This window comes from Cryptomeria japonica, chromosome 4, assembly GCF_030272615.1.
Source record: "Cryptomeria japonica chromosome 4, Sugi_1.0, whole genome shotgun sequence".
NCBI lineage: Eukaryota > Viridiplantae > Streptophyta > Pinopsida > Cupressales > Cupressaceae > Cryptomeria > Cryptomeria japonica.
Window position 1 is genome coordinate 543,231,723 of NC_081408.1, and position 27,711 is coordinate 543,259,433.

Here is a 27,711-nt window from a genome sequence, read left to right on the forward strand (position 1 = left end):
GAAATAGATAGGATGTTGAAGAATACCATCATCCTTGGCAACTGCTTGAAACTGTGGTTATGTTAAATTTCTTAATTTACTCCAACAACATTCTATGTTACTCTTCACAACCGAAAAATAGCCATGTTCTCCAAGAAATGTGGAGAATAACCTAGATGGCCAAAAAAGCTCCAAAACCACTACAAAGAGCATCACTACAATCTTGAATGCCAACTGAACTCCAAACCATCACCAAATGCAAAGAAAACTTGCAACTAAGATCTCCAAGAATATTGGAGTTCTTCCAGCTCACTTGTAAACTTGTGGAAATCCTTGGAAACTAGCCAATGCTCATGGAACAATATAGTGTAAAAGTGGGGACATTACACATCTCGTATTCAGATTTGTCTCAACTCCTCCATCATTATACTCACCTTGGAATACTCCTTATCAAGGAGGGAGGTGCATAAATTATGATCTTTGTGGGGAACATATGAAGGACCAACAATAAGTGCATCTTTGAACATTTGTTTAAAATATGGAGAGTATGCCACATAGAATGGTATGGCATTAGCATAGAAAAATTTGGTAACAAAACTATTTGCTACATCTCATGATTACATGTTACAAATGCTTGCAACACTAGTGGACCTTTTGTTTCGTCTTGGACTCTAAGGCTAAGGCTTAACAGTAGCATTAGTAGTCGCACTAGAAAATGACGCAGTAAACTGCAAAGACTCCATTGATATTCCTTATCTTTTTTGCATCACTCTCCATGTGCAACCTGTTCACCTTGGCCTTCTCAGCTAATGTTATGGTTTTACAAAATTTATCCCTTGACAAGGTATGCCTAAAAGATTGGAGTAAATTCTTGTGTAGTTGCGCCAATAGCAGAGAAACGAGAATTGCCCAAAATTGTCGAGTTTGGGTGATTTCTGAGTCGAGTCATGCTCGCCAAGTCTAGTGGGCTCAAACTCGGACTCAGACGAGTTTGGGTCAAAAAATTGCCGAGTTTGGCGAGTCCCGATTCCCAAACTCGGCTAGCGGCATGTAACTTTAAGTTAAAAAAAAAGACAACTTCTAATATGTTTTGAATTGATTTTTTTTGTTTATATCAAAGTTTTAAAACTTGGACTTTCCACAGACTCGACAAACCAAAAAATTGGACTCGGATTTGGACTCGTAAAAGACTCGCGAAAGGCTCGGCAAAAAAAAGAAAACCGTATTTTTACAAAAAAAACATAAAGAAATTAATGCATTTAGAGAACATAAGAGCCATAATTGAAACATTGCACATGTCATATGATCTACAAACACTCAATATTTGAAATTTCATCATTCATACTCCTAGTTTCAAACTTTAAAATGTATAATAGCAACATAAATTTATAATTGTTTACAAAATTACATATAATGATATGTCCAAATGTGAAAAACAACAATGAACAAACTAAAGAGAAGACTACATCTTCCTCTTTCCGGCTCTAGTGAAAACCAAGGGAGAGATAGAACTAGAGGGTCTAGTTTTAGGAGTCTGATGTGGGTTCTCCAGCTCGCCAAAATTAGTTTGAGTGTAGCACCACTTACTGGGGTCTGAGGGTGAGAGAAAGACGGGTAGAGAGATAGGTCTAGATCTTGGGGGAGAGAGGAGATAGTAGAGAGTGGTAGAGAGAGGGGATAGAGGAAGAGTGATAGGGAGATAGATAGGTCTAAAATTCGGGGCAGATAAAGTGAGTGAGATAGAGAGAGCGAGAGAATGCTAATAGGAGCCTACTGATTACTGAAATTTGACTGTTTGAAAATTTAAAAGATCTTCTAAAACCTAGAATTTGCATTATAACTCCTAGAGATCTGAAAACGCTCTCAAACATCCTGCCAATATATACATGAAATATAACTTAAAGTATAAACTTAAATGTTATATTTCATGTATATATTCTGATGAAGAGAATGAGGCTGTTTTAATCTTGTTTCCTCTCCTCCTTCAAACCCTACAAACCTGTTTTCATCATGCAACAATGCCAAATGAGTGAAAAAAGTATTAAAAAAAACACTTAAAATTGTGGCTGGGTGTGTTCAGTGAATGGCGTGAGTTTGAGTGAAAGACTCGCGTGAGTCCACTCGCAACACTCGGGAGTCCTTGGGAAGGACTCCGCAAGACTCGGCTCGCGAGTCCTTGGCGAGTCGACTCAGCCTGCTAGTGGACTCGCGAGTGTTGGTGAGTCCCACGAGTTTTAAATCTATGGTTATATAATGCTTTGAGCCTAAAAGTGAACTTCATTTCATTCATTTGGCAAAAGAGGAGGAGAAAGGTGAGTTGTGAGGAGAAACAATAGAAAAATAACACTCGATGCCTGTATAAAATAATAAAAGTAGGGAACTTTTAACCCCGGAGTCTAATTAGGCTCCAATTCCATATAACAACATATACTTTCATTTGGTGCATCAAGAGTTGGAAAGGAAGAGTTTGCATGTCATTTGATCATATGATGACATGGATTTTTTATTCCATGAGTTTTGTAATATTGTATACATTTGACAATATTCATATATCTATGTTTGTTATTTCCTTCAACTACAATTTGCGTTTATGCTTATGTGATTGATGTATACTTGTGTATGTAATCAAATTAGCTTCTATTTGATGATGTTATTGTGTCTTTAAGGTGTATTTAATGAAGGGTGCATGAAAGAAGTTTAAAATCTTTAAAAATCTCTATATTTCTTGAGTTTTTCACTTTGCCGAGTCCAACCGAGTCTGTGTTGAGTTTTGACTCGGAGTCTCAAGACGATTCGGCCTTGCCGAGTCCGAGCTGAGTCTGAGTCCTGTTTCTTTGGCCAATAGTCATCCTTGCAAATATGACAACCATACATTGCTGCCCCTTGAATTTTTTTGCTTAACATCTATGGCAGTTGCAAATTGTAAAAGAGATTTAGGTGAAATGGCCCCTTTGCATAATCTTTCAAGAGGGTAGAAGGGCATTGAAATGGATTGTCTGAAACACTTACACTCCTTGGAAGAACTTCCATGGTATGCATGTTTAATTTCAATTTCTTGACCCTCACTACCCTCATTACTGTTAGTGCTCATTGTTTATAATTTTTTTTGGGTTAAAAATATAAATGATAGTTGCAAGTGGAAACAAAGAACACAAACAAACAAAAAAATCCTTTTAAGTATTTGAAATTTTGACAAAAAAAAAAATAAAAAAATGCAAAAGAATTTGTAAAAATAAACAAAAAATTATGAATTTACCTCAAATGATGGGAACTATAATGTCTCCATTTTTAGGTCCTCTTGCAGAGGTTGCTATTGTCTTTCAAAGATTTTGTCAGCTAGTTCAGAGGAGGTTTTTGATGTCTCCAATGAGCTCAAAGGATGTATTGGAGTTGAACGACACTTTCTAGAGTTATTTTGGACTTGTCTGAGACTTACTTTAGTAAGTGACGTTGTTTGGTCAGTTGGGAGATTGGGCTGACTTACTATTGTTAGTAGTTACTATTTATAGTGATTGCTATTTCCGGTAGCTAGTCATAATTCGGTCTTCGTTCTCCCCTCAACTTCAACATGCAGTATCTTCAGTTTTGGGATTTGTAGAGCTAGTGATTGTTTCAATTGAAGATATATTGGCAACTAATGATGTTTAGAGTTATCATTTTAAATGATGTTAAATGGTAAATTACTGATCCGGTCCGATTTGGGTTCAGGTCCTGGTCTGGTTTGCCTTTGGATCCGGCCAGCTATTGTGCCCGGGTGAGTTGGTTTGTCTGGGGTGAACCCAAGGTGAACTTGGACGCCTGGGTGCCCAAATTTACTATTATTTTTGCAACATTTTATAAAATTTATAGCAATGAGGGTTTCTTGTTTGGAGAGGTATGTGTTTCAAACTTGCTGATTTGTGTGATTGTTTTGCAAGTTATCATGTTGGTTTAAGACTTAAAATTTTTAAGAACAGCAATAGACAATTGATAGATTTATTCAAATTTTGTTTATGTCTGAAGCAAGATAAAATAGAGCAGCAAACAATTGAGTTTTGACCTCTTACTTGTTAACCTTATACAATGTACTAGAGCAGTGCACAATCACAACAGCAGAATACCCATGCATTAGCTCATTCTAATTTACAATCCTTGGCTTATGAACAGCAACAAAAATATTCAGTTGCTTGAGTCACTAATGATTTACACAGGTAAGCAGTTGGACTCACTGAATACAAAAATCCTTGAACTTGTATCAGACCTTACAATCTGAGATATACACAATACTTTTAATAGAATAGCTGCCCCAATCTTCTCCTAAATTAAACATAAGCTAAATTGCAGTTAGCTTCTTATTCCCATGTCACTTTCATGATCATCTGTAGTTTGATATGATTTGTATACATTCAACACTTCTTCAGGTGTAAGTCACAATCGAGATCTAACAAGTTTATGGTGGTTTTGTTGATGCTATGTGACATTCTAATCTTAATATAATTTTTACATTGTTTTTGTACTAATGAACCCAAAGCCCTTTTCAAAATTTTGCTAAATCGGCGAATGGGGTTCTCGAACCCGAACTGGTTCCTGAACCTGCAACTTAGTTATTTAATATAATGTAAAGTTCTAATGTTGGTGTCGTTGGAGTTATAAGATATTGATTTAAAATATTAATGAAGTGATTATCTTTTGGGTGCCAAGGGAGTCATAAGGTGAATTTATTATTAATTAAAAATGGGAAAACCCTAATTAGGGCTTTGGGATGAAAGCATTGTAAAAAGGCACTTGGGAGCTCATTTGACATATACTTGGCTTATTAATTTTCTCTCAGAGAAGCTTGAGAGCTTTGGTTTTCATTTACAAGAAATTTGAGGATGAAAACCCTTGGGAATAAGTGGATTGGACGAAAAGCCAACTCCACATTGAGAGTTGAATCCACCCAGGGTTCATCGTTGAGCATATTTGTAGGTTTTATATCATTTTGGAGCTTCAATCAGCTAGGGTTTGAAAGAAGGAAAATCATATTTGCTAGGGTTTGAAGTTTATTTGTAGGTGGGAGACGTATTGCTTCAAATTTGGAGGGTTTAATTGCAATTTTTTCATAATACCTTGGGCGGCTAGGGTTTGGACATTAAAGGAAGGAGATTTGTGTCCAAATTTCATTTAATTTGGAGATGATTTGTGAATACATCATTGCAGGTCGACTAGGGTTTGGTTCACCATTGTTTTGGTATCATTTTGTAAAGGAAAAGGAAGATTAAGTTGGCTGATCAGATTTATGACTTGTTGGGTTTGTATGAAAAGTCTATATTTAATTCCATTGGAGGCATTTTGATGTTTATCTTGCATTAGGCTTTACCCTAATCGGAGTGCCCACTTGAGAGGAGCAATTTGGCATTTAGATAGTGATTTCTTCATTCTCTACGATTTTCTTTAACTTTAATTCGTAACAGCCCCTAGAGTAGATTTGAGCGCCACATTTGGAGCAGCATTCTTGATGGTTTGTGTACACTGCATTAGAGTTTTATGCCCTGAACATGTTGCCACTCTGTTGTGACTTAATCATACATTGCCCCATTGCTAATGTGGAGCCCCTTGTTTTTGCTTTTTTAGGGTAGTGTTTTGGCATCTTAGGTTTTGTCTCCGATCTCTCGCCTTCGCAAATGAGCAAGTTTTTAAGAATTTGGAGGAGTCGTCAAATCAATAAGGAGAAAGAATTATCAGAAGAACGTTCTGCAGCTTCGGATGTGCTCAGATAGGTTGAAGGAATAACAACACAATTTTCTGGGATCAATTCTAACAATTTCCTATTTTTTAGGAAAATTGCTTTTTCTGCTTTTTACTTTTTCAAAATTAAGGCAGAAACCAGAATTTTAGATAATATCCTATTTGGGGATATTACAGTGGTATAGTGTATGACAAATTATAGGAATTTGTTGTAATTTCGGGTGGGATGCTTTAGATACTTGGTCCACTTTTTCTCTTTGCTTACTTCTCTTTCTTTCTTTCACTTGGTTTCTCATTGTGCTCGTCTTTTTTTCTTCACTTTGCAAAAAGACACAAATGTGCTCTTTTTGTTTTGTTTTGGATGTTATAATACTGCTTTTAGGTTTCCCTTTATTTTTCATTACTTTTTTTTTAAATGAAACATATTGTTGCTGGGCTACAGGGGATGGCTAGCTGTTCTCGTGACAAGCCTTCATTTTGCATGCCATTTTTAAGATTTTATCACTTAAGAGTGAAATTAGGTGTTTTATTGTTTATAGAAGTGCTTCAAAACTCATCTAAAACTTTTAAGATTACATTTAAAAAACAAAATTATACTTGTTTAGGTGAGTTATTCACAAAAACTTGTGAGTTTTGGCAAGTCTTTATAAAAAAATCGTGGTGAGGTTCTCAAAAATCCATCAACTAGTAACCGACCAAGGCTTTTGGTTTGCGAGTACTCGCGAGTTTTGCAAGGTTTTGGTGATTTTTTCAACTATTGATTACATGATGATGAGAAGCATCACATTTCTCTCCTGGTATTAATTCAAGTTGAAGATGTTACTTCAGTGCGATATGGCCTGCTAAAAGGTAAATGGAATGCTCTTTCACTGTTTCACATTGTCACCCAAAACACTAAGAAACTATTTTGGAGTCTTGAGATTTGTTGCTTGTTTACTGAAAAATAACACTCGTAAGAAATCCTTAATAGAATCCATACATTGAGTAGAACTAGAAGTAAGATAACTTTGTTCCTGGCATGAGGGGATTTTGAGCCTTGTGTTTGTGTTTCATTTTTCAATTTAATTAATTCTGTTTTGTACAACTTATAGTGGTCAAGAGAAACTATTAAGTGTATCCTTACCTATGTATTCTTTTGATCGCTATGCTTAATTGTTTGCTGATAATGTATTTGTTAGTAATGAAAGGATTTTGATTTGCTTCCATGCCTTGTCTTCTCTGCCCTACATATCTAATGCTCTTGGAAGCCTGAATGGAAGCTTGTGCACCAAAATTACATATTAGAGATGCTCTGGCCAATTGATCAATGTTTATAAGTAATGTTGAAGTTAAACACAAGCTATTTTGCAGGATCTTGACAATTAAGAATTTAAGATTGCTTAAGTCTCTTCAGATTTATCTCAGATCATTTTTAATATTTATTTTTACTTGTAAGCATATGAAATTGATTCCCTTTCATCTAATTAAGTTGTAATAATGAATTTTGTTCAGGTTTAATCCTCCTGTTATTCCTCCTGGATTTGTACCAAAACACAATTTCTCTGTTCCTCTTGAGATTGAGTGTAAAGTTAGTGAGCTACCCCCACCTGAGGGAGCTCCACCAGATGACTCAGAGCTGAGGATGATGATTGATGGCCTTGCGACTTTTGTAGCGAGAAGTGGTAAAATATTTGAAGATCTTTCTAGGGAGAAGAATGCAAACAATCCACAGTTCGGTTTTCTTTTCGGAGGACCGGGCCATGATTATTACAAGAGAAAATTGTGGGAGGAGCAAAGGAAGCTTGCTGAAAGAAGCAAGTCTGTTACAGAGAATTCACATGAAAATAAGAGGCAAAAGCTGAATTCAGAGGACCGGGGGCGAGTTTTAGGTGAAACTCCTTTAGAAAGAAGTTTAAAATCTTCTAGTGGGTTTGTTCCACCTGGGGATGTTGCTCGCCTTCAATCAGTTCTTTCTGACACCTTTACCAAGCCAATTTCACAGGTGCAATTTTCTTTCAAACTGTTCTACAAAAATATTTGAATTCATCCAAGACTAATAATTCATATGTGAAACAGTTAACCATGACTTTGTATTTTAATCCAAATCATTCATGTTTTGATGCTACATAGCTGGCTTTAGTATTCTTGCAATGTAGTTCCTTTTAATTCAGAGCAAACAACTTGTAAAGCAAAACTCAAGCTTATACTTTTTGACTATATTTAAACAGATTTTCTTACGACTGTATATGCAATAAGTTTTCTCAAGCTAATGTTTTTTGTGTTGATTATCTTGAGGATTCAGCTTGAAGGTGCATCTGCCAATCGACCTTTTAAGACTGATCCATCTAAACAGGCAAGATTTGAACAATTTCTCAAAGACAAGTATCGAGGGGGTCTCCGCTCTACATGTATAGAAGGCAATATGTCAGACGTAGAACGTGCACAAGAAAGACTTGACTTTGAAGCTGCTGCAGAGATAATTGAGAAAGACAATCGAACTAAACAGAACTCTGTTCCTTCAAATCAGCACTTGGACTTAGTATCAACTGTTGGAAATCGGTTTACATCTGGTGGTATAGAAACAATGGGGTCCATGGTAATTATTTCCAGGGCAGGGTGTTTTTATGTTAGTCCATAGTGATTGTTTTAGGACGGGTAATGGATTGTTTTCATAAAACATATTAATGGTCTTCCAATTGATGGGGCAGCTGCAGCAGAAAAGTCATGAAAAGACAGAAAACTTGGAGACAAAGCAACTTCCACGCAGAGAGGAGCATCAGTGGAGACCAGCTTTACTTCTATGCAAGCGTTTTAATCTGCTGGATCCATATGCTGGAAAGGTGCTATACTTTTGAAATTTATTATTTATCTGTTCAATTCTTTCCTTTTGATCCATGAGCACTTTGTTTCAGCTTTCAGTTTTAGGCAGCAATAGCCATTCTCTTCTTTTCACATCCCCTTTTATTTCATTTCATCAAGCTTTCTAATTTCTTCATGTAACCTTTGATTTTACCTTTCCTGTTGATCATCTCTCAAGGATTTTCATATGAAACAGCTCATCATGGTAATTTTACTTTATTAGATAAGTACTCTTTTATGTTATGGTTTTTCTTTTGAATTTATGTGTATTGAAGGGTTTGTGAGAAACTACTTGACATGTCTTTTATCAAGTATTTGGTATGAGGTATACCGTATGATAATGGGTTTATTGAAATAGGAAAAACCGCTATTTGTTATGTAGCACTCTCTCTAGGCAAGCTATAATTGATTGTTAAGATTTATTAATTATCATTCACCAAGATCAACTTACATGGAAGTTAGTTTTGCTTCGCAACCAATTTTCTGAAGATAAGGGATAATATGTCCCAAATAAGTTTGGGCCAGGCAGGGCAGGCCCAGTGTGGAAGTCGAAACAGAAAAGAGCAATGGGGGAATGCTGCCTATGAAGATATCTGTAACTTATTGTTACTCTATTTGTAGGAAACCAATGATACAGAAAATGGTGATAATAGAATGTTTACTGTGGTCGGTACATGTGAATTAGAATTCAAGCACAATGAAGTCCTCTATAGAATTTGTATTTTTTAAATGATCTACAATGACTCCAAGCTCATTTTTTGTTGATGAAAGGAGAATTTACTATGGAATACTAAAGAAATCCTTTATTCCCTAATAGAAGTTTGAGGCCATCGAGTGCAGGCTTGTTTTCACAGCTGGCTTCCAAATGGAAACATTACAAAAATTATTCCAAACTTACATAAGACTAAACAGAAGACAACTAAGTTAACATATAAAATTTGTCATTATAGTATAACATGGCAAACTAGGAAATTCGGAGCAGCAATTCTTTGATGAAGTCGAACATTTGAGAGTTTGAATTTCAGCAGTACGTCCATAAACATTCAACACCGAGCTTGATGTTGGTCTTGTGCTTGGAAATGAGGTACACGGCAGTGCTGATCTGGCAGGATAATTGGTTTTTTAATTACTGTTCTTTGCTATGCCTTCTGTTCAATTGCTTTAGCCAGCCTTTGTGTTTTCCTTTCAAGAGAGAGAACTTGAATAGCTTCTTGCTTGTTGTGGAGGATTCGATAATTTATACTTTGCAAATCCAGGCATTCCAGCTGATGTTTAATGCAATTTGGATGACCAATTAGTTTCTTTTTGCCATTGGATATGATTGAGCAGCATAGAGATGCATTCTTTGAAAGAGATTTATGTGAGCCCCCTTTTACTCGATTGGGTTAAGCGATAGAGGTTCGAGTTCATATTGATAAATCAAGAATAATTTACCCATTCTATAGATATGCCTAATTTGTTGACTACAAAATATTTTCTATAGCAGGGTACTGACTGGATTTATTTTGAATAGAGCTGAGTAATATTAGACCAAGGAAATGAAAGGTTTCCAGGAAAGGTATTTTAGCAGTGTGCTTAAGACATCTAATGAAAGATGATTATTACTGTATGCACTAACAAGAAAGCTTCCATCAGCCAGTGATGAGTCATGGGCCTTGCTTCCATGGTTGGGCCATTAGCATAGTGTATTATACTGCTGTGTTCCACATCTCTCACTGCAATTTTTATTTCATTGTTCTCTTTTGAGAATGCAAACTAGTGCTACCATCTGATGCTTATCGTAACCTATTATGCAGGGACAACTACATTTGCATGTCAACACATATGCAAATTTATCCTTATAACTAAAGCATAGTGAAAATACTGTTGATGCATTTTGTCCTAACCTCACGTGAATTACTAAATGGTTTGTAAGTTTCAACTTAATTTTTAAATTTTTTTTATTATAAGTTAAAGCATTTCAATTTGTGTATGTCACATCATCGTGACCTTCTTTTCCTCAATAAACTTCATCTTGTGCTGGTTGTATCTGATATTGCATAGCAAACTATGCACAACCAGTAGGATTGATTTCAAAGTAGAGTTGAGTGACATTAGACCAAGGAAATGAAAGGTTTTCAAGAAAGTTATTTTATTAGTGTGTTTAAGACATCTAATAAAAGATGATTATTACTGTATGCACCAGCAAGAAGGCTTCCACCAACCAGGGATTTGGGCAGTAAGGTAGATGGTATAAGTCATGAGCCTCGCTCCCATGGTTGGGCCACTGACATAGTGTCTTATACTGCTGTGTTCCACATCTCTACTGCTTTCATTTTTTCTCTTTTGACAATTGAAGTAGCACCACCATTTGATGCTTATTATAATCTATTATGCAGGGGCAACTGCATTTGCATGCCAACATTTATGCAAATTTATCCTTAGAACTAAAGCATTGTGAAAAGAGTAGTGAAAAATCTTTTTATTCATTTTGTCCTCTTATCACATTAATTATTAAATGGTTTGTAAATGTAAACTTAATTTTATTTTATTTTATTATGAGTTCAAGCATTTCAATTAATGTAGATCCCTGACCACCTTTCTCTCATAAGCTTTACTTTTGTAGTGGCTGTATCTGATATCACACAGTGAACTATGCATTTATTTTTAATTACAGTCGCATTGAACTTGCAGAATGCAGAATTCAATCGTATAACTGTTATATTATCAATCTTTATTTTATTCAGCTAGTTTGTTTTTATTTTATAATATTGACCTTAAATGGGCTTCTTTTGCTAGCAGCCTCCTCCTTTACCTAAGGTGAGAAGCAAGATGGATTCACTCATTCTGATCTCGAATCCTCTGAGAGACTTACCTGAAACATCATCAGCAAATGAAGACAGATCCAATCCTCAAGAACTGCAAATCTCCCAGTCACAGCTGGAAGTCCTCAGTGCTAATGATGATGGTAACAGCAAGGAAGAATTGATTGAATTGAAGGATGCTGTTGTTAAGAAGCCTGTTGATTTGTATAAGGTATATTTTGATTTCTTTTGCTATTCCTTTGGTATTTCAAAGGTAACATGGAAAATTTGTAATTTTTATAAAGATGATTAAGCTTTCTAAATTGATGCAACAAACGTATTACTCAGGACAAGATGGACTTTTGTGGATGCTGAGATTCAATTGGTTGCTTTTTGGTTTGTATATTCTATACCATTCTTGATATCCACTTATTTTGTAGGCGATATTCTCAGATGAGTCTGACACTGAGGCAGAAGAAACCGAAGAGAAGCAAATGGATATTCAAGATAAGAGTACTCAGGGAGCCAATGCAACTTTGAATCGATTAATTGCTGGTGATTTCCTTGAATCACTTGGGAAAGAGTTGGGCCTGAAAGTCCCGTTGGAGTTAGATATGCCACAGAAAGGAAAGAATGTTCTAATCCATAACAAAGAACCAAAACAAAAGGGAAATTCTGAAAGTGGCATAGAAAATGATAGATTACTGTTACCTGATTATTCTGTCCAGAAATTGTCGGATGAAAATCCTAATGCAAGTTTTAGGATGCATGGCCATACATCAATTTTGCCCGATGATCAGAAAGAAGCTAGTATGTACAGGATTCATGAAGTACAGCCTACCAAAGACAGTAAAGGCAATGAAGAAGTCACCGTCCAGCATGGAAATGGAAGGAGTAATTATGCAGGCAAATCATCTGGTGGTGATGCACGTAACAGTGGTTCTTCTGAATATGATAGAGACAAAGACAACATTAAAGAGAAGAAAAGGAAACGAGAATCAGGGCATCGAGAAAGGGAGAAATCACTTTCAAAAAGACATCACCGAAGGGAGCATAGTTCACGAGATGAAAATAAGGTGAAAAAGGTAATGCTAATTTTAGAATCTTAGATAACATTACAAATGTTCTTGCTTTCAGTATCTTACTTGTATTATTGTATTTTCCTTGTATGCTAAATATCATTTTCCTTGTACATTGAACAAATTGTAAGAATTCATCTAGCTATCAATGAAATGATCTTAATATCATCCTAGTAGAGCATTGATGAGTGGTTTAGCTGATTAAGTTATCAGAGACTTAATTGTTGCACTTGCACCTTTAGGCCCTTTGGTATTAGAATATAAAGTGCTATTTTATTTAAGGTTTATACCACAGAAATGAGGTTGTTTTTCCAATTTAAAACCACAGCACGACCTGAGTTCTTGTACTAGCTTAAAATCATCGTTGCTCTTGTTTCTTTTGTTTCTGCCTTTGGGGTTGTAGATATTGCTCTGGTCTCCTGGAGTGAAATGTTCGTGGGCTGTGGAAGAGCAGACCTTGGTGCCTTTTTGGGTTTTGATTGTTTTCCTTGACCCCTTTTCAGCTTCTCTTTGATGGGCCTGGCTTTGCTATTGAAGGATGCTTTTTGGGTGGCAACTACTGGCAGCGTGAGATCCCATTTTGGGGTTCCTTTCTCTTTGGCTCCATCTTTGGTGGTTTGTTTGAGCATCTGTGGGGATTTGATGCAGTTTTTGGCTTCTGGATCTCAAGTGGGTGATCATTTTTTTTGTAGATCCAGTGTTTTCCTTGGTAGATCTGCTAGGCTTTGGTCCTTATCTGTCATGTTTATGACTTTCTTTTCTTGTTTTGGAGTTAGCTTCTTTTGTGGGGGGAGCTTTGTTGATTTCCCTTTGCTTGTGTTGTTGGATTCTATTTTTTTTGGAGTCAGTTTTGGGGGTTTTCCCTGTTTTTGGTTAAGGGTTGCTTTTGGTTTTGGGGTTGTGGTCAACCTTGTGTGTTTGTTAGAGCTCGACGGTTTTTGGATCTCTATGTTCTCAAGTGGGCTCATTTTGCTCTTCCCTTGGTCTATTTCCATGTGGCTCCTATGGAGGTGGAGTCTTCTCCTATTGAGGTGGGGAATATTCTTGTGGCTAAGGAGAGGATTTGGCTCTTTTTGCTCCTTTCTTCCTCTTTTGTGGTTCCTATAGAGGTGGTGGCGTCTCCTGTGGAGGTGGAGATTTGCCTTGTGGGAGAGGTTGGAAGTTTCTATGTGAGGGCTTCTCTTGTCTTTGGCTGCTTGGATGCGGAATTGGATCAAGTGTGGCTCTTCATCCTTTCGTTCCTATTGAGGTGGGTACCTCTTCTATTAAAGTGGAGATGGGCTTTGCAGGAGAGGTGAGGGCTAGTTGTATGGGGGCCCTTTTTGATTGTTGTACGATGGTTTTGGGAGCCATTTTAAAACCCATTGTGAAGGTTTGGGGAGCTTGTCAAAGTTCCTCTTCAGGCTTTTGGTTGTTTGGGAGGTTCAGTTTATTCCAGTTAGTTTATTACATATTATCTTTATGTCATTGAAGTGAAGGTTATTCGAGCCTTGCTAAAACTCATCGTTAAGGTTAAGGGAGCCTGGAAAAACCCTTTTCTCGTGATTGTTTGAGTAGTTTGGTTTGATGGCTTTAACCACCTTCTTTTAACAACTAGTTCTTAATGCTTTGTTTTTATTGGTTGGCTATGGGTTGCCTTTGTTTATCTTTTTGCAACATTCTGTAAGAGGGTTCCAGATCCCTGAAAAATGTGAGGGTTTCAAGTCTCTTTAAAACTTCTTGTACAGGGTTTTGGGTCCCCCTAAAAACCTGCTTTTGCTTTAATTAAAAACAAGCTTAAAAAAATGTTAATTGAAAAATATTATTAAAATTACTCTCAAATGTAATTTTTTCACTATGATAATTAAATTTTTTAATTATATCATATTAATACTTAAAATGATTTTATAAACATAATATAATATATTAAAAATTTATGACCAAAATTAAAACCTTGAATATAAAAAACTTATTGGAATAATGTAGTATTGAATTAAGAAACATAAAATTCTAGCTTATTGTGGACTCACACTTGCATTTTATAGCACAAACTTGGGCTGGAGAATTGACATATGTTGTAGGGTCTTTATTGCTTGATAAGAGTGAATTTCATTGATTGTAGAGATAAAACTCCATTGAGAGATTCTTGGTGGCATGAAAGTAGGTGACTACTATTGATGTTTGTTTTATTGACGATCAAACATAGAAAAAAGTATTGAATACTCTATCCTCTCTTGCACAAAGACTTTTTAAATGCTGAACACGAGGATCACTTGAGATGACTCCAAGGTTTACAATGTTAGGTCTTGACATGTTGGATAGCTTCAATGGTTTGATGTGTTTGCTGTACCTCCAAAGGGGTTTGATGTAGCTCTTTCCTACTTCTACTAATGATCTTGATAAAAATAGTGAAAAAGAGGTAAGGTTTAGTAATGCTAAACTAACACTAAGAATGCACGAGCAATGGACAACTTCAAGTGAGCTCAACTAAGCTTTGCTTTGACGTGCAACAAACATCTTCACAAGGCTAGTGCGATCTTCTAGGGATAGCTAATGATTTTCAAATCATTACTACAAACATAGATACCATCAAGATGAAGCATATCAATGAGGAAGTAGTGATTGAAGTTAAGCTTGGCTAAAATGAGTTCAGTTGACTACGCAAGATACTTCACCTTCGATGAAATATTAGTAGTATGAACCATAGAAACCACAGTCGGGAAAAAAACGCGTTTTTTCCCGATTAATCGCGGATCGGATGGAATGCCGATGAATACCCCAAAATCGCGCAAAAAAATCGTTGACTTTTTTCAACGATTTTTTAACGATTTTTTACCGATTAAATCGTGGAAAATCGCGCCGAAAATCGCGTCGAAAATCGACGAAAATCGCCAATAAAATGCCACGTAAAAAATAACCCTAAACCGCGCGAAAATTGTCTGCTTTTTTTCTTTATAACTGTTTCGCGCTTCGGGTTTTCCATATCTCGCCCGATAACTTGCAGGCTGAGAGTGCGGTTTACGGTTTGCACGCTGAGAGTGCGATAACATTTAGTTTGCTCTCCTCGCTGGTGTTGCTACGCTAGTTCGCTCCAGTTCTTTCCGGCTCCTTCACCGAACTGGGCTACCTCTCCCCACCGCCATTCTTCACCTCGCTGGTGTTGCAACACTTCCAGGTATTTACGCTCAACATACATTCTGTGATAAATGACCATTCTCCAGTCTATGCAATATTTGTCATACTGTGAAATACTAGGAAGTTGGTAAATAACTTTTGATAAATTTTTTAATAAGAGATAATGTTTTGAATGTTAGTTTCAAATCAAAATTACTGTTTACTTGTTAAATACTAGAAATACAGTGAGAAAAACGTATTTTGATTTGAAACTAACATTCACAGTTTACATACTGTGAAATACATTATAGATGCAAAAAATTAATACATTATTCACCAACTGACACCATACTAAAATCTACTAAAGCACCGTAAATATGAATATGTCTCAGCATCCTCCTCGTTGGTATGCTCTTCGAATTGTGATTAGTAATCCCTTTAGCAAGCAGTTGTTTCGATACACAAAAAGTAGTCCCAATTAGCCCAATTTTTGCTTACTGCCTCTCCATACAGGTCTTAAGATTCAAGAATTGTCAATGGTGTAGTTTTAGAGTTTCATATGCACCCTGGACATTACTTCAGAGACATGAGCCATGCTCACATAGTTGATTTCTTGTGAAATTTGTCGAGACCATCTGCTGGAAGCCCACACCCAATGCATCACTCAACACAGTAATTAGGGTATCAGTGACACCGGACTGTTCCTTCCCTACTTCAGAATTGTGATTGTAACAATCGGTAACAGGCAATACATCTGACCCTGCAAAAAAGGTAGAAATGTCTTCATCTACACAGCTACTACTAGAGATATGCTCTTCGTTGGGCTCTTCAGACTTAATGTTTTTTCCTGTGGAAAAATGCAATCAAAATATGAACACCCAGGTCTAACAGATTAACTTAAAATTGAATTATTTCTTTCTTACATTTAAAAAAATATATTTTCTGATAATCTACAAACACAACTCAAAAGACCATATGAACGAACTAATACAAATACTTACTCCTTACAAGCAACCAATATTTAACTCCTTAAGAGAAGCAACTTTGAAATTACTGCTAGAAGCCTAACAGTAGAAGACGAAGACAGCACTTAGAATTCCACCTTTAACTGTCATATTAGAATTTTGAATATAGTTCTCAACAATGAGAACCTAACACTTCAATCACTTTATCTCAATTCCTGGACTCCTTACATTTAAAACATTAATTCTTATTAAAAAATTACAAAATGATATTCAATAATTTAACAAAATTAAACTGATAAAATAGCACTACCAAATGGGATGGACCAATCCAACTATGATATTATATTTCCAGGTTGAGTAAAAGAGTCGAATGCCATTAGCTGTACCAAAACCCTAATGATATTTTATCATCAGACTAATAAAGAATATTACCATAAATCTACAGCTCAATACTAGAAATACAGTGAGAAAAACGTATTTTGATTTGAAACTAACATTCACAGTTTACATACTGTGAAATACATTATAGATGCAAAAAATTAATACTGTGAAATACATTATAAATGTATAAATTTTCACACTATTAACTTTTCGCATTTATAATGTATTTCATAGTTTTAAGTTAATATTACTGTAATTATTAAATATTATGTATTACTGTTAAATTACTGTTTAATTGTTTAATTATTAGATTATCATTACGTAATTAAACTATTTAAAACTTAGTAATTTCAGAAATTACTGTTAAACTATCTGGTAATTTGCAATAGTCTGTAGCTTATGTAAAACAACCCCTTTTGTAATTTCAATCACTGTCAAACCCATAAAGCTTCTCTGTACTAACACCTTTTAGATCAGCGACTGAATCTTTTTGATCAGTTGCCTTGTGATTTTGAGTTGATATGATAGTACTCTTATGACAAGTGTTCTTGACTGTATTTCCTGCTATATCTTTGATAGTAAACTCCGATTGTCCTGCTCTGAGCCTCTGAGATTGTTTGTCTCCTAGGTCACTTGATATTTGTTAAATGCTTGTAGTATTATATCCATTGCCTAAATCATTTATTCAAAATATTGTTTGTCTCCTAGGTCCCTTGGTTGGTAACGTTACTAACTCAATTTCTGATTTAGGCAATAATAAAATCCGAGAAGGTATAGATGGCTTGAGAAATGAATTTTACCTTCCTCTACAATCCTAAAGCAGTTTGTACACTTGTGTACAACTGGGCTTTAATCTTAGTAGCTTTATCAGTGTTCTTCTTTAGATCAATTAAGGAAGAAAACAACAAGTGTTGACTCTGTTTTTGCTCTATGGAATACTCTGGGAAACTAACACCATTTTGCATTTGTCTTTTCTTAGGCTGAGACTGTAAACTTTTCTGTTGTAAGTTCAAATTTTAAATTGCCTTTGGGTTTTCTTCAAGGGACTCTTGAGCATATTTAGTATTTACTTATTGACTTAATCATTGAACTGGAGTCTATCTTATATATTTTGTTCTTACTTTATTCCTCTTCATAGTTTCTACTTGGTGGTAGTGATAACAGGGTGTCCAACTTTAACCCCCCGTGCTTTGGCCTTTCATCAGCATTTATGTGAATATTTCATCTCAACTTAAACACAATAAAATAGAAACTAAGTAGAAGCACTTGAGGTACCTGCAGGAGGAAAGGGCACTTTAACTTCACTAGATCCTATTTGTATCACTGGTCTTGGAATTAAAATGTCTTTTGCATACTGCTTCAAAAAATTTAAAAACTGAGTGTAATGTTTTTGCAGAACTAATTCTTGATCACCATGCCACGCCAAAAAGACTTTGCATGGACACATTGCACAGCAATTCCTGGTAGCACGAAGGTCAAGTGCAATTGGTGTCAAGATGAGATCGGTGGTGGAATTTATCGTTTCAAATGGCATTTGTCAAAAGAACGAGGAAATAACACCGAGATATGCAAAAAATGCCCTACAGATGTCTCGTATCAGGCAAAGCAATCTCTTGAAGGGATTGCTGAGAATAAGGCCAAAAAGGCAAGAATTGGGGTTGAACTAGGTTCTTCTTCTACAAATCCTAGGATGCATGATTTGGGTGAGGATGGTGAAGATGGGAGTTTCAGGGAATCTGGGTCGACACATAATTCTATAGCACGTGGACCAAACACAGGTGGAGGAAACACTAATGCTTTCTTCCAACCTCGTACCACACCAGGATCACAAACCACTTTGGAGAGTACAGGATGGAGGAAAACTGTCACTGAACAAGCAAAGAAGGCAATTGCTAATTATTGGTACTCCTCTCACACAGCATTCCATGCTTCCAGAAATCCATATTGGCAACCCATGGTAGATGCTATTGCAGCTGTAGGTCCTGGGTTTCAAGCCCCATCTTGTGAATCATTGAGGGTTGGTATGCTGAAAGATGCAGTAGAGGATGTTCAAGATGTTGTTAAACAACATCGATTGCAGTGGGCTAGAACTGGTTGCAGCATCATGTCAGATGGTTGGACAGATAGAAGGAACCGAACTCTCATTAACTTCCTTGTCTCTTGTGAGATTGGCACTGTTTTTTTGAAATCTGTGGATGCATCTAATATGATGAAATCCACAAATGCATTGTTTGAGATGTATGACGTGGTAGTTACGGATGTAGGGCCACAAAATGTGGTTCAATTTATCACAGACAATGCTGCTGCTTGTGTTGCTGCAGGGAGACTTCTGACAGATAAATATCCTTCCATGTTTTTTACACCATGTGCAGCACATTGCCTTGATCTAACCCTAGAGGACATTGGCAAAATTGAATGGATTAAGGTTGCATTTCAGAAAACTCACAAGGTTACCAAATTTGTTTATAATCACACAAGGGTTTTGGCTATAATGCGCTCTTTCACAGGAGGCAAGGAGCTAGTTCGACCAGGAGTGACAAGATTTGCAACATATTTCCTTGCATTACAAACATTATGTGAACAAAAAGGTAATTTGAGGCGAATGTTTGTTTCAGCTGAGTGGATGGAGTCTGGTTTCACAAGTCAAGCAAATGGCATAGCAGTGGCAGAGTATATGTATTCTACCACATTTTGGGAATCTATTGAACAAATTGTAGAATTTTCAGAGCCTTTAGTAAAAGTCTTGAGACTAGTGGATGGAGATAAACCCCCCATGGGATATGTGTATGAGGCTATGGATAGGGCCAAGGAGGTGATAAGGAGTAAGATGGAAAATAACAGAGATAAGTATATGCCGTTGTGGGACATAATTGATAGGAGATGGGATGGACAAATGCACACTCCTCTCCATGCTGCAGGATATTTTCTCAATCCTCTGTTATTCTATAAGACTGACTTCCTGGAAATTGATGCTGAGATCAAACAAGGCTTCTTCAAGTGCATGGAAAAAATGTTTCCTGACTTGGAAAAATTTGATGCGGCTACGATAGAGCTGGAAATGTACAAGCATGCTAAGGGCTTTCTCTCTTCTAGGGCTGCTATACAAAGCAGAAAGACAATTCAACCAGGTAGACTCTATAAACTTTTGACAATCTCTTTATTTTGCCAACCATTAAGTTTGTTAAGATTATAACATACTCTTAGTCTTACAATATCATCTCCATATAATGTGTTTTTCAGCTGCATGGTGGGCTTCTTTTGGAGATGAAATACCAAATTTAAGGTGGATGGCGGTGCGTATTTTGAGCCAACCATGTAGCTCATCAGCTTGTGAGCGTAATTGGAGTGTGTTTGAACACATACATTCTAAGAAACGCAACCGCCTATCACAACAACGACTAAATGACTTGGTATTTGTTCATCACAACCTCCGCTTGAAGATAAGGAAAGCTCAAGGTGAGAATATTAATATATAGTTGCAGTTTTTTGACTTTTATTCACTATTCATTGGTTTTTCATTTGTAAGGGAAACACTAATTTCTACATGGGCAAAATCAGGAACTATTGAGGAATGCTTGCCAATTGACCTTGATGAGATATATCCAGAGTGCGAGTTGATTGCTGCTGATGATGATGATGATGATGATGATGATGTTGATGATGATTATGTTGTTGCTGATCGTCCGCTTGTGTCTGAAGATTTTGATATCATGAGGCAAGCCAACTTTCGTCCTGAATGGGTTGAAGGAATTAGGACAGGCTCTTACCCAGGAGCTTCATCATCAGGGCCTCCTGCTCTCTAGCATGTCATTGCCTACATTTGAGATTTTGGAATTTTGTACTTAGTTTACAGGTTGACTTTATTCAAAGTCACAAACTATATTGTAATTGACATTTTGACATCTATCACCATCTAGATATTATTTATGGTGTAGTATATTTTGTGGAACGTAATCAGTGATATGAATATAAACAACAAAAATCTATTTCCTGCAATTCATGTTTTCAAGTGTCTATTTTATTTGCCTACAATATCTCTATGCTATGGAAATACCCTAAAATATATAAAAAAAGTAGTTTTTGATTGTTTTTCTGCAATTTTTTACGTTTTTTTGTATATCCGATTTTTTCCCGATTTTTTGAAAAAATCTTATACTTTTGTTTTGCCGATTAATTCCCCAAACGATTATTGTTTCCTTGGTATGAACAATGAGAGCTTCACTATCAATCATGCACATGAGTCTTTTATTCATCTAAATACTTGAGCAAATTCTATTCTATCTGTTTTTTTGTGCTTTTTAAATTTTAAGTTCTCTAATAAAAGGATGAAGAAACAAGCAAATGCTCCAAAACACAATAATTCACCAACACTTCAATGACTATTATTTCTGGCAACATCAAAGTAACAATTCTTCAAAACTCTTTTAATCGATCCTTTACAAATGAAATGAGTGGGGCTTATATAGTGCTCCAAATACAATGAATGGCCAAGATTAAATCAAAATCAAGGGCCAAGATCTTGCCACCTAAACCCTAATTAGGGTTTGTTACAACAAAACCTAATCTTATTGCAAATTATTTAATATCAGCCAATGGGAATGTGACATCCATCTAACACAAACTCTGAGGGAAAATCCTCCAGTGATAAAAAAGATGCCACTTGAGATCATAACATACTATCTTCTAGAAGTTTGTTTCCATTATTTTTTTTCTTTTGTTACAAATTCAAGGAATTTGGACAACATGAATTCAATTTTGGTAATTGGAGGAGCAGGTACATTCTTCAACTAATCTTCCATGAAGCTCAACAAGGCAGAGGCAAAGGTTTTCTCTCATCCTGGCCTGGAATCTTTAGTCTTGCTAGCAAGTACCATGAATAAGTGTATGTCTTTCAACTGTTTCTTTGAAGTTGCTCCGGCTGTCCCAAAGAATACGACTTTCACTCTCTTAATCAGCTGATCAACATCTATATGAATTCTTTCATTCATCTCCTTCTCAAGTATGATTTCGGCTACTTCCACAATCTTATCATGTATCATGTTTATTGCATTCTCTACTTGAGTGCAACCACTGCTGATATCCTCAAAGATGCCCTTCCTCACTCGGAGCAAGTTAAACCACTACTGGAAATCAGGTGATTGTCCTTTCAATACTCCATTTACCAAAGTCTGCTTAGGTAAATTCTTCATTGCTTGCAGTCTTGGCATAGCGTGATCTCTGGTGAAAGTGAAAACATCATAGGCTGCCATGAGGATTTGAGTTCTCTCAAGAACACTTGAGACTTTATCAAATATCCTTACTAGCTCGTTCAGAAATGCATTTGCCTTCTTGAAAGACTTATTTATGCAACTCTCCATCAAGTGAGCTGAAGTTCTCATCTTTTCTAAATGATCAACCGAGTTTGGAGGACAGAGTGGTGGAGTGCTTGAAGGATCATGTTGCCCTAGTGGTTCTATGAACTGTTGCAAGTAGCTTCTCAATGCACTCACTTCTTTCTCTAGTTTCTTGTTCTTCTCTACTTCTAGCTTCAACATATCATGGATTGTTTTCATGGTATCATTCAAGTCTTCCTTCACCTGGTCAGTGGTGGGAGGACCTAGGTCGATAGTCTCCAAATCATACTCTTCTGTTGTGATCTCATCTTCAGGCATGTCTACCCTTGGAGTGGCAATTTGTATCACTCGAGATCTTGTTCTATCTTTTGTTATTTTTGACATATCAGTAGCCTTTTTCTTTTCAACCGTCTCTTGAGCTTTGTTTAGGAAGCTGTCTAAATCATCTAGAGGCTCTTCTTCTACCACCATTACTTCCTTTGCCAATCTCTCCTTAAGCCATGTTGGGATAGCAGATCTCTCTTCTCCCATTTGCACCTCCTTGAGCTGTTGATCTTCTCGAGGTGGAGACGTTACTTCTTCATCTTGATTTTCTATATCCACATATACATCTTCACCTGCTTTGCTATTACCTTGCTCATGTGGAACTGAATTGTGTTGAACTTGGGGTTGTTTCCCTTTGCTTGTCTTCTCACATCTGCTCTTTTGGACTGTAGACTCCATGGATTTATTCACTTCATGATCTATGCTCCTTCTAGGTGATTGACTCTCTTTATCAGCTATCTGATTCATCTCTACATCATGTATAGAAGTACTAGTAGAAGTACGACCTAAATTTGATTTATGCTTCTTGTGTGATGATTCGTCTTTATGACTTTCTTTTGTCTTTGAACCTCTAGAGTGAACTGACTGGGTAGCACTTCGACTCACGCTTGTGCTTTCTGTATATTCATCAAATGAGTCTGTCGCTCCCATCAAATCGAATGTCAGTTGTGTATCCTGGCTCTTCAACTTCTGAGTTTGTATGTCTACCCACCGTTGTGTGTATGCTAAGACTGTCTTCATCAAGTCTTTCAAATTGTTAATCTCCACATCAATCCAATTGAACTCTACCTTCTTGTCTTTCTCTTGCTCGTATACCGGTTGGAGGTGTTTTCCACTATCTTGTGCCTGATCTGGAATGTCAAAAACTTTGACAATCCTGACAATGTCAATTGGTAGCCTTGAGCACATCTTTCTTCTTTTTCTAGATCATCCTGGGCGTTCATCTTGTAGTCTTCCAACTGTAGCTTGTGCTTGTGTCTTCTTCCCTTAGCTCTTCTCATGTTACTGTAAGGATCAAATTTTTCTCTGGAGAAGTATGGGATAAGGAAGTGAGATCTCAACTCTTCTTCTGATTTCTCTGTTGTTTGTAGGGATGGATACACTTCTAATGATTGCCCGAGATGGGAAAAGCAATCCTTGTCTTATGTCTATTCTTTTCCACTTTATCATATATGGTCAGCTGTCTCACCAACTCAAGCAATTTTATCTTGTTGGTAGGATAGTGTGGTAGCATGTAGGGTGGACAAGAGCATCCTTGAATTCTTATGTAAGTGAACTTGGGAAATTGGATATACCAAGCACCAAATTTCTTTACTAAGTCTTTTGCTTGCAGAGATAGTCTTTGATGTATGCCGCCTTGCAACGTTCTTGTCAAGTGCATGGTTAAAGCATCGTTCACCCTCTTGTAATGTGCTTTGCCAGGATAGTACAATTGGGTGTAGGATACACATGCTCCCATCTCTCCAGCTCTCATTCCAATTGGTCCTCTATACATTAATCCTGCATATTCATGAGCTCTGGCTAGGGAATATATGAGGTATGAACTCATGTAAAATGTCTTAGTGCGCTATAGCCTCTTCAACAGTATGTCAAGGTTATTGCTTATGATTCTCGCCTGGTTGATCTTTTCTCTTCTAGTTGACACTGTTTCGATAGAGTAGAACATCCAATTCTCAAATTGATATGCTTGAGGACTTCCTGTAACTTGGTTGAGTAGAGTGATCAAATCACCAAACTCTTCCTTGAAATCAATTCTATGCAACCTGCTAGGTACCTTTGATAGGCCGGGTCTGCTCTTCAATGCTCAATACTTGTTGATTATGCTGAGGCATTTGTCTGGATCATCATCATAGATTGCTTGCACTCCTTCTTTTCTCTTGTAGACCATGCCTTTGTGATTTTGGATGTGGAAGGCTTCGCTGATGGCTGTCTTGGATAGGTAAGCAAGTACTCTACCATCAGCTGCCACTACTGTTCTAGTGCTGGCATCATAGTGTTTTGCGCATTCAACTATTAGTTCATTGCATTAGTGACTGGAAGGAAACTTGCTGCATTTACTATCCCGCTCTCGATCATCTTCTTTGAGAATCTGGATGCCCTGCTTGTGTATAAGGGATCTTGGAACTTCTTCATGTCTATCTGGCCAAGATTGGTGTTTCCTACATTGTTCCAAAATGATGTAATCTTCGTTTCGGGCATCACTCCTCTTGAGTCCTCGTTGACGAGTGTTTGCCTTGAGATTGCTCTTGCCTTTGGGGCTGCCATGTTCTACTTGAAAGAGGCATCTAAGTTAGGGTTTTGATATAACTTTAATGTGTACAACATCTAAAAAAGCATCTAGGTTAGTAATTCCTCCTTAAAAGCTTGTATAATCATTAAAATCTGGATGAATTACTAAAATCCTAGGCATGAATATAAACCTTAGATTTGTCAAAGTCTGAAAATAATCATCTATTCATAATGAATTTTGCATTTAAAGCATGCTAGATGATAAAAAACATGATAAAAGCAGTATCCTATGACTGAAACCTCTTTAAAATATTAAACCTGATGCTGCACCAGCATTAACTAAGATTTGATTTCAATCAAAATGATCAAGTATAACATGATTCAGACCTGCAAACAAGTTCTGCACAGCCTAGTAGCATCAAATTTGTCTTCAATTTGGCAAACTTGCCTTTTCTCTCAATGCACTATCGCTGTGATAGTGGTGGCAAACGCTGATGTGGAGCCTTAACTTCGCTAATTGTTGGTGTTGATTGCTGTTTTTGAAGATGTAAGATCACTTGTCTGCAATAATGAATTCGCTAACCCTTGAAGATGAATTCACCTTTCTTGAATGGAGACAAGATTGCTGCTTGCAATAACAAATTTGCTGTCCTTGGATGACAATTCGCTTGGCAAATGGAGGATTTGCTGAGCCTTGAATGAATTCGCCTTGCTTGAATGGGATCGTTGCACATGAAAAATACGATTGTTGATTGATCAAATGAAATGATCAATCCTATCTTTATAGATGATGTAAGGGTGTATCTCTTGATTGAATTAGGCCATGTTGTGACGTTTGCACACATCACCCCATTCCAAATGGGCACCCCCTATGTTTTTGGTCCACTTGGTCTTTTGGTTGTGGTCTTTTGGGTCTTTTAGTGGCAGTCTCTTCAATCTCTGGGTTTGCAAGTGTTTTGGCAAATTTTGATCAAGTCTGCAAGTGTTTTGAGCGAATTTGGCTAAGTTTGGAGCTTGTATTGTCTATTTTAGGATTTTTGCCCTTCAAACTTAGATTTGAGGTCATTTTCCTAGGGTTTTGGAAAATCTAAACATAGCAGTGAAATTAGAATCCTTCAAGGAAGCTACCAGTGAAATTTTAGCGAATTTCGAGCACTTTCTATTTTTAGTAAGTTTCACTATTTCTCGGATTGGCCTAATTTTGCGTTTAAACAAACTTACTATTTTTAGTGAGTGTCACCCTATCTTTGTTTGCCCTAATTTGATGTTTGGGAGTACTTACTATTTTTAGTAAGTCTATTTTTGGCAGGTCTATCTCAGGCAGTTGGCAGGACACTGATGGTAGAGCATTCCTGAAAATCCAAGTTCCAAATTTGGAAAGACAAAAAAGTAGGCTGTTGATCAAAAAAATGGCTACGTCTAGAATTCTTTCTTGAAATGTAAAAGCATGTAAAATTGCTCTAAGGCATGGAAAGTCTTCCCTCTCGTGAGAAATTCTCTTCAATCCAAAAATGGCATCCAAGTCCAGATGACGAGCTCAAAATGAAAGGCAAGGGAAAAGTTCAAATTTCAAGATTTCCTCCATGGGCAAAATGCATTTGAAAGAGAAGTTGGGTGCGAGAAACAAGTCTTGGAGGAAATTCCTCCTCCACCCCACAAATGCGCCCAAGTAGGTAGGTAGGGTGCCAATCGCTTGTCATGGAGGAATTTTTCATTTTCTCCAAAATTCTTGCCCTTCGTGCTAAATGCGCTCAAGGGAGTAGATGGGCTCCAAAATCAACATAAGGAGGAATTTCCAAGCAAGGCAAAATCCTCCACCTCATGCAAAATGCGCTCTTAGCAAGGTCAAAGCGCCAAAGTGACTACAAGGAGGAATTTTCACATTTTTTCAAAAAACCTTCCACACATGCAAAATGCGCCCAAGCTAGAAGGAAAACACTAGAATGATGACATGGGGGAATTTCCTCCCTAGGCGAAAATTCCTTCCTCTGTGGTGAAATGCGCTCAAGGGTATGGCGCCAAAACAAAGTCAAGGAGGAATTCCTTAAATCCTCCAAAATCCTCCTCCACACAAGAAATGTGCTCATGGTTAGGAGAGTGCCAAAATGAAGACAAGGAGGAAAATTCGTTTTTTTTTTCCTCCATCTTAAGGAAAATGCGCTCCGAGGAGTAAGAGGGCGCTAGAATGGGGTCAAGCAGGAAAAGGTTCAAACTTTAAAATTCCTCCTCTCCACAAGAAATGCGCCCAAGGAAAAGAGAGAGTGCCAAACACAGGTTAAGGAGGAATTCTTTCTTTCAACCAAAATTCCTCTCCTTCACTCAAACTGCGCCCAATTACAAAACAAGACGTGAAAATCAAGATAAAGGAGGAAAAGTTCAAAATTCAAAAAATTTCTTCCTCAAGGTGGAATTGCGCCCAAAATGAAGAATTTCAAGGCACGAGAAAAATTGGCTGTGAGAAATTCTCTCTCTAGAACTTCGGACAAGGTAAAATTCCTCAGATATGGAAAAAATAGTTGATTGATGGAAAAATCTTCCTTTAGGACGAGGTGTAAATGAGAACAAAGAAATATTCCTTTAGGACAAAAATATCTCTACAAAGATTTTCTCTCTTCTAGAATTCTAGACGCATAGGATTCCCTCAGAGGTGGACAAATTTGTTAAAATTCTTTCAAGGATGGAAAATCTTTCAAAATATCCTTATGTGCCCGAAATGGAAAGATTTTTCGTAATAAATAACTTAGTGACATGCAAAGGGAATATTTCGTATTTATGACACAGAACTCGAAAATTTATAGAAGTTTCCATTTTTGAACTCAAAATGATGGCGGGATCCACTTGCATGGCGACTTGTCAAAGGAAATATGACACATTTTAATGCAGCTGCCAATTTTATCCCCTCACCAACTTAGCCCTTAGTGGAAGACTTCTATTTAAACGGTGATTTTGAATTCATTTCTCACAATGGTTTTTAGAGAAATTTGAAGCTAGAGAGGAGAGA

General features: G+C 36.8%; 2 protein-coding genes across 6 annotated transcripts in view; both read left to right on the forward strand.

Annotated features, from left to right (window-relative positions):
* The window catches only part of LOC131034975 (G patch domain-containing protein TGH), a 188,317-nt gene that overhangs the window by 107,940 nt on the left and 52,666 nt on the right, over positions 1-27,711 (forward strand). For 4 of the 5 annotated variants that reach the window (XM_057966594.1, XM_057966593.2, XM_057966596.2 and 1 more), the window contains exons 13-17: positions 7,177-7,666; positions 7,967-8,260; positions 8,373-8,504; positions 11,305-11,538; positions 11,747-12,391. In XM_057966594.1, coding sequence (XP_057822577.1) covers positions 7,177-7,666; positions 7,967-8,260; positions 8,373-8,504; positions 11,305-11,538; positions 11,747-12,391 — 1,795 coding nt within the window. The remainder of the gene's footprint in view (positions 1-7,176; positions 7,667-7,966; positions 8,261-8,372; positions 8,505-11,304; positions 11,539-11,746; positions 12,392-27,711) is intronic. The other variant, XM_057966598.2, reaches the window with a different exon arrangement.
* Positions 17,209-20,955, forward strand: LOC131034976 (uncharacterized). The gene is made up of 3 exons (XM_057966599.2): positions 17,209-19,952; positions 20,065-20,280; positions 20,383-20,955. The coding sequence occupies exons 1-3, from the start codon at positions 18,239-18,241 to the stop codon at positions 20,625-20,627; spliced, it is 2,175 nt and encodes a 724-aa protein (XP_057822582.1). The 5' UTR covers positions 17,209-18,238; the 3' UTR covers positions 20,628-20,955.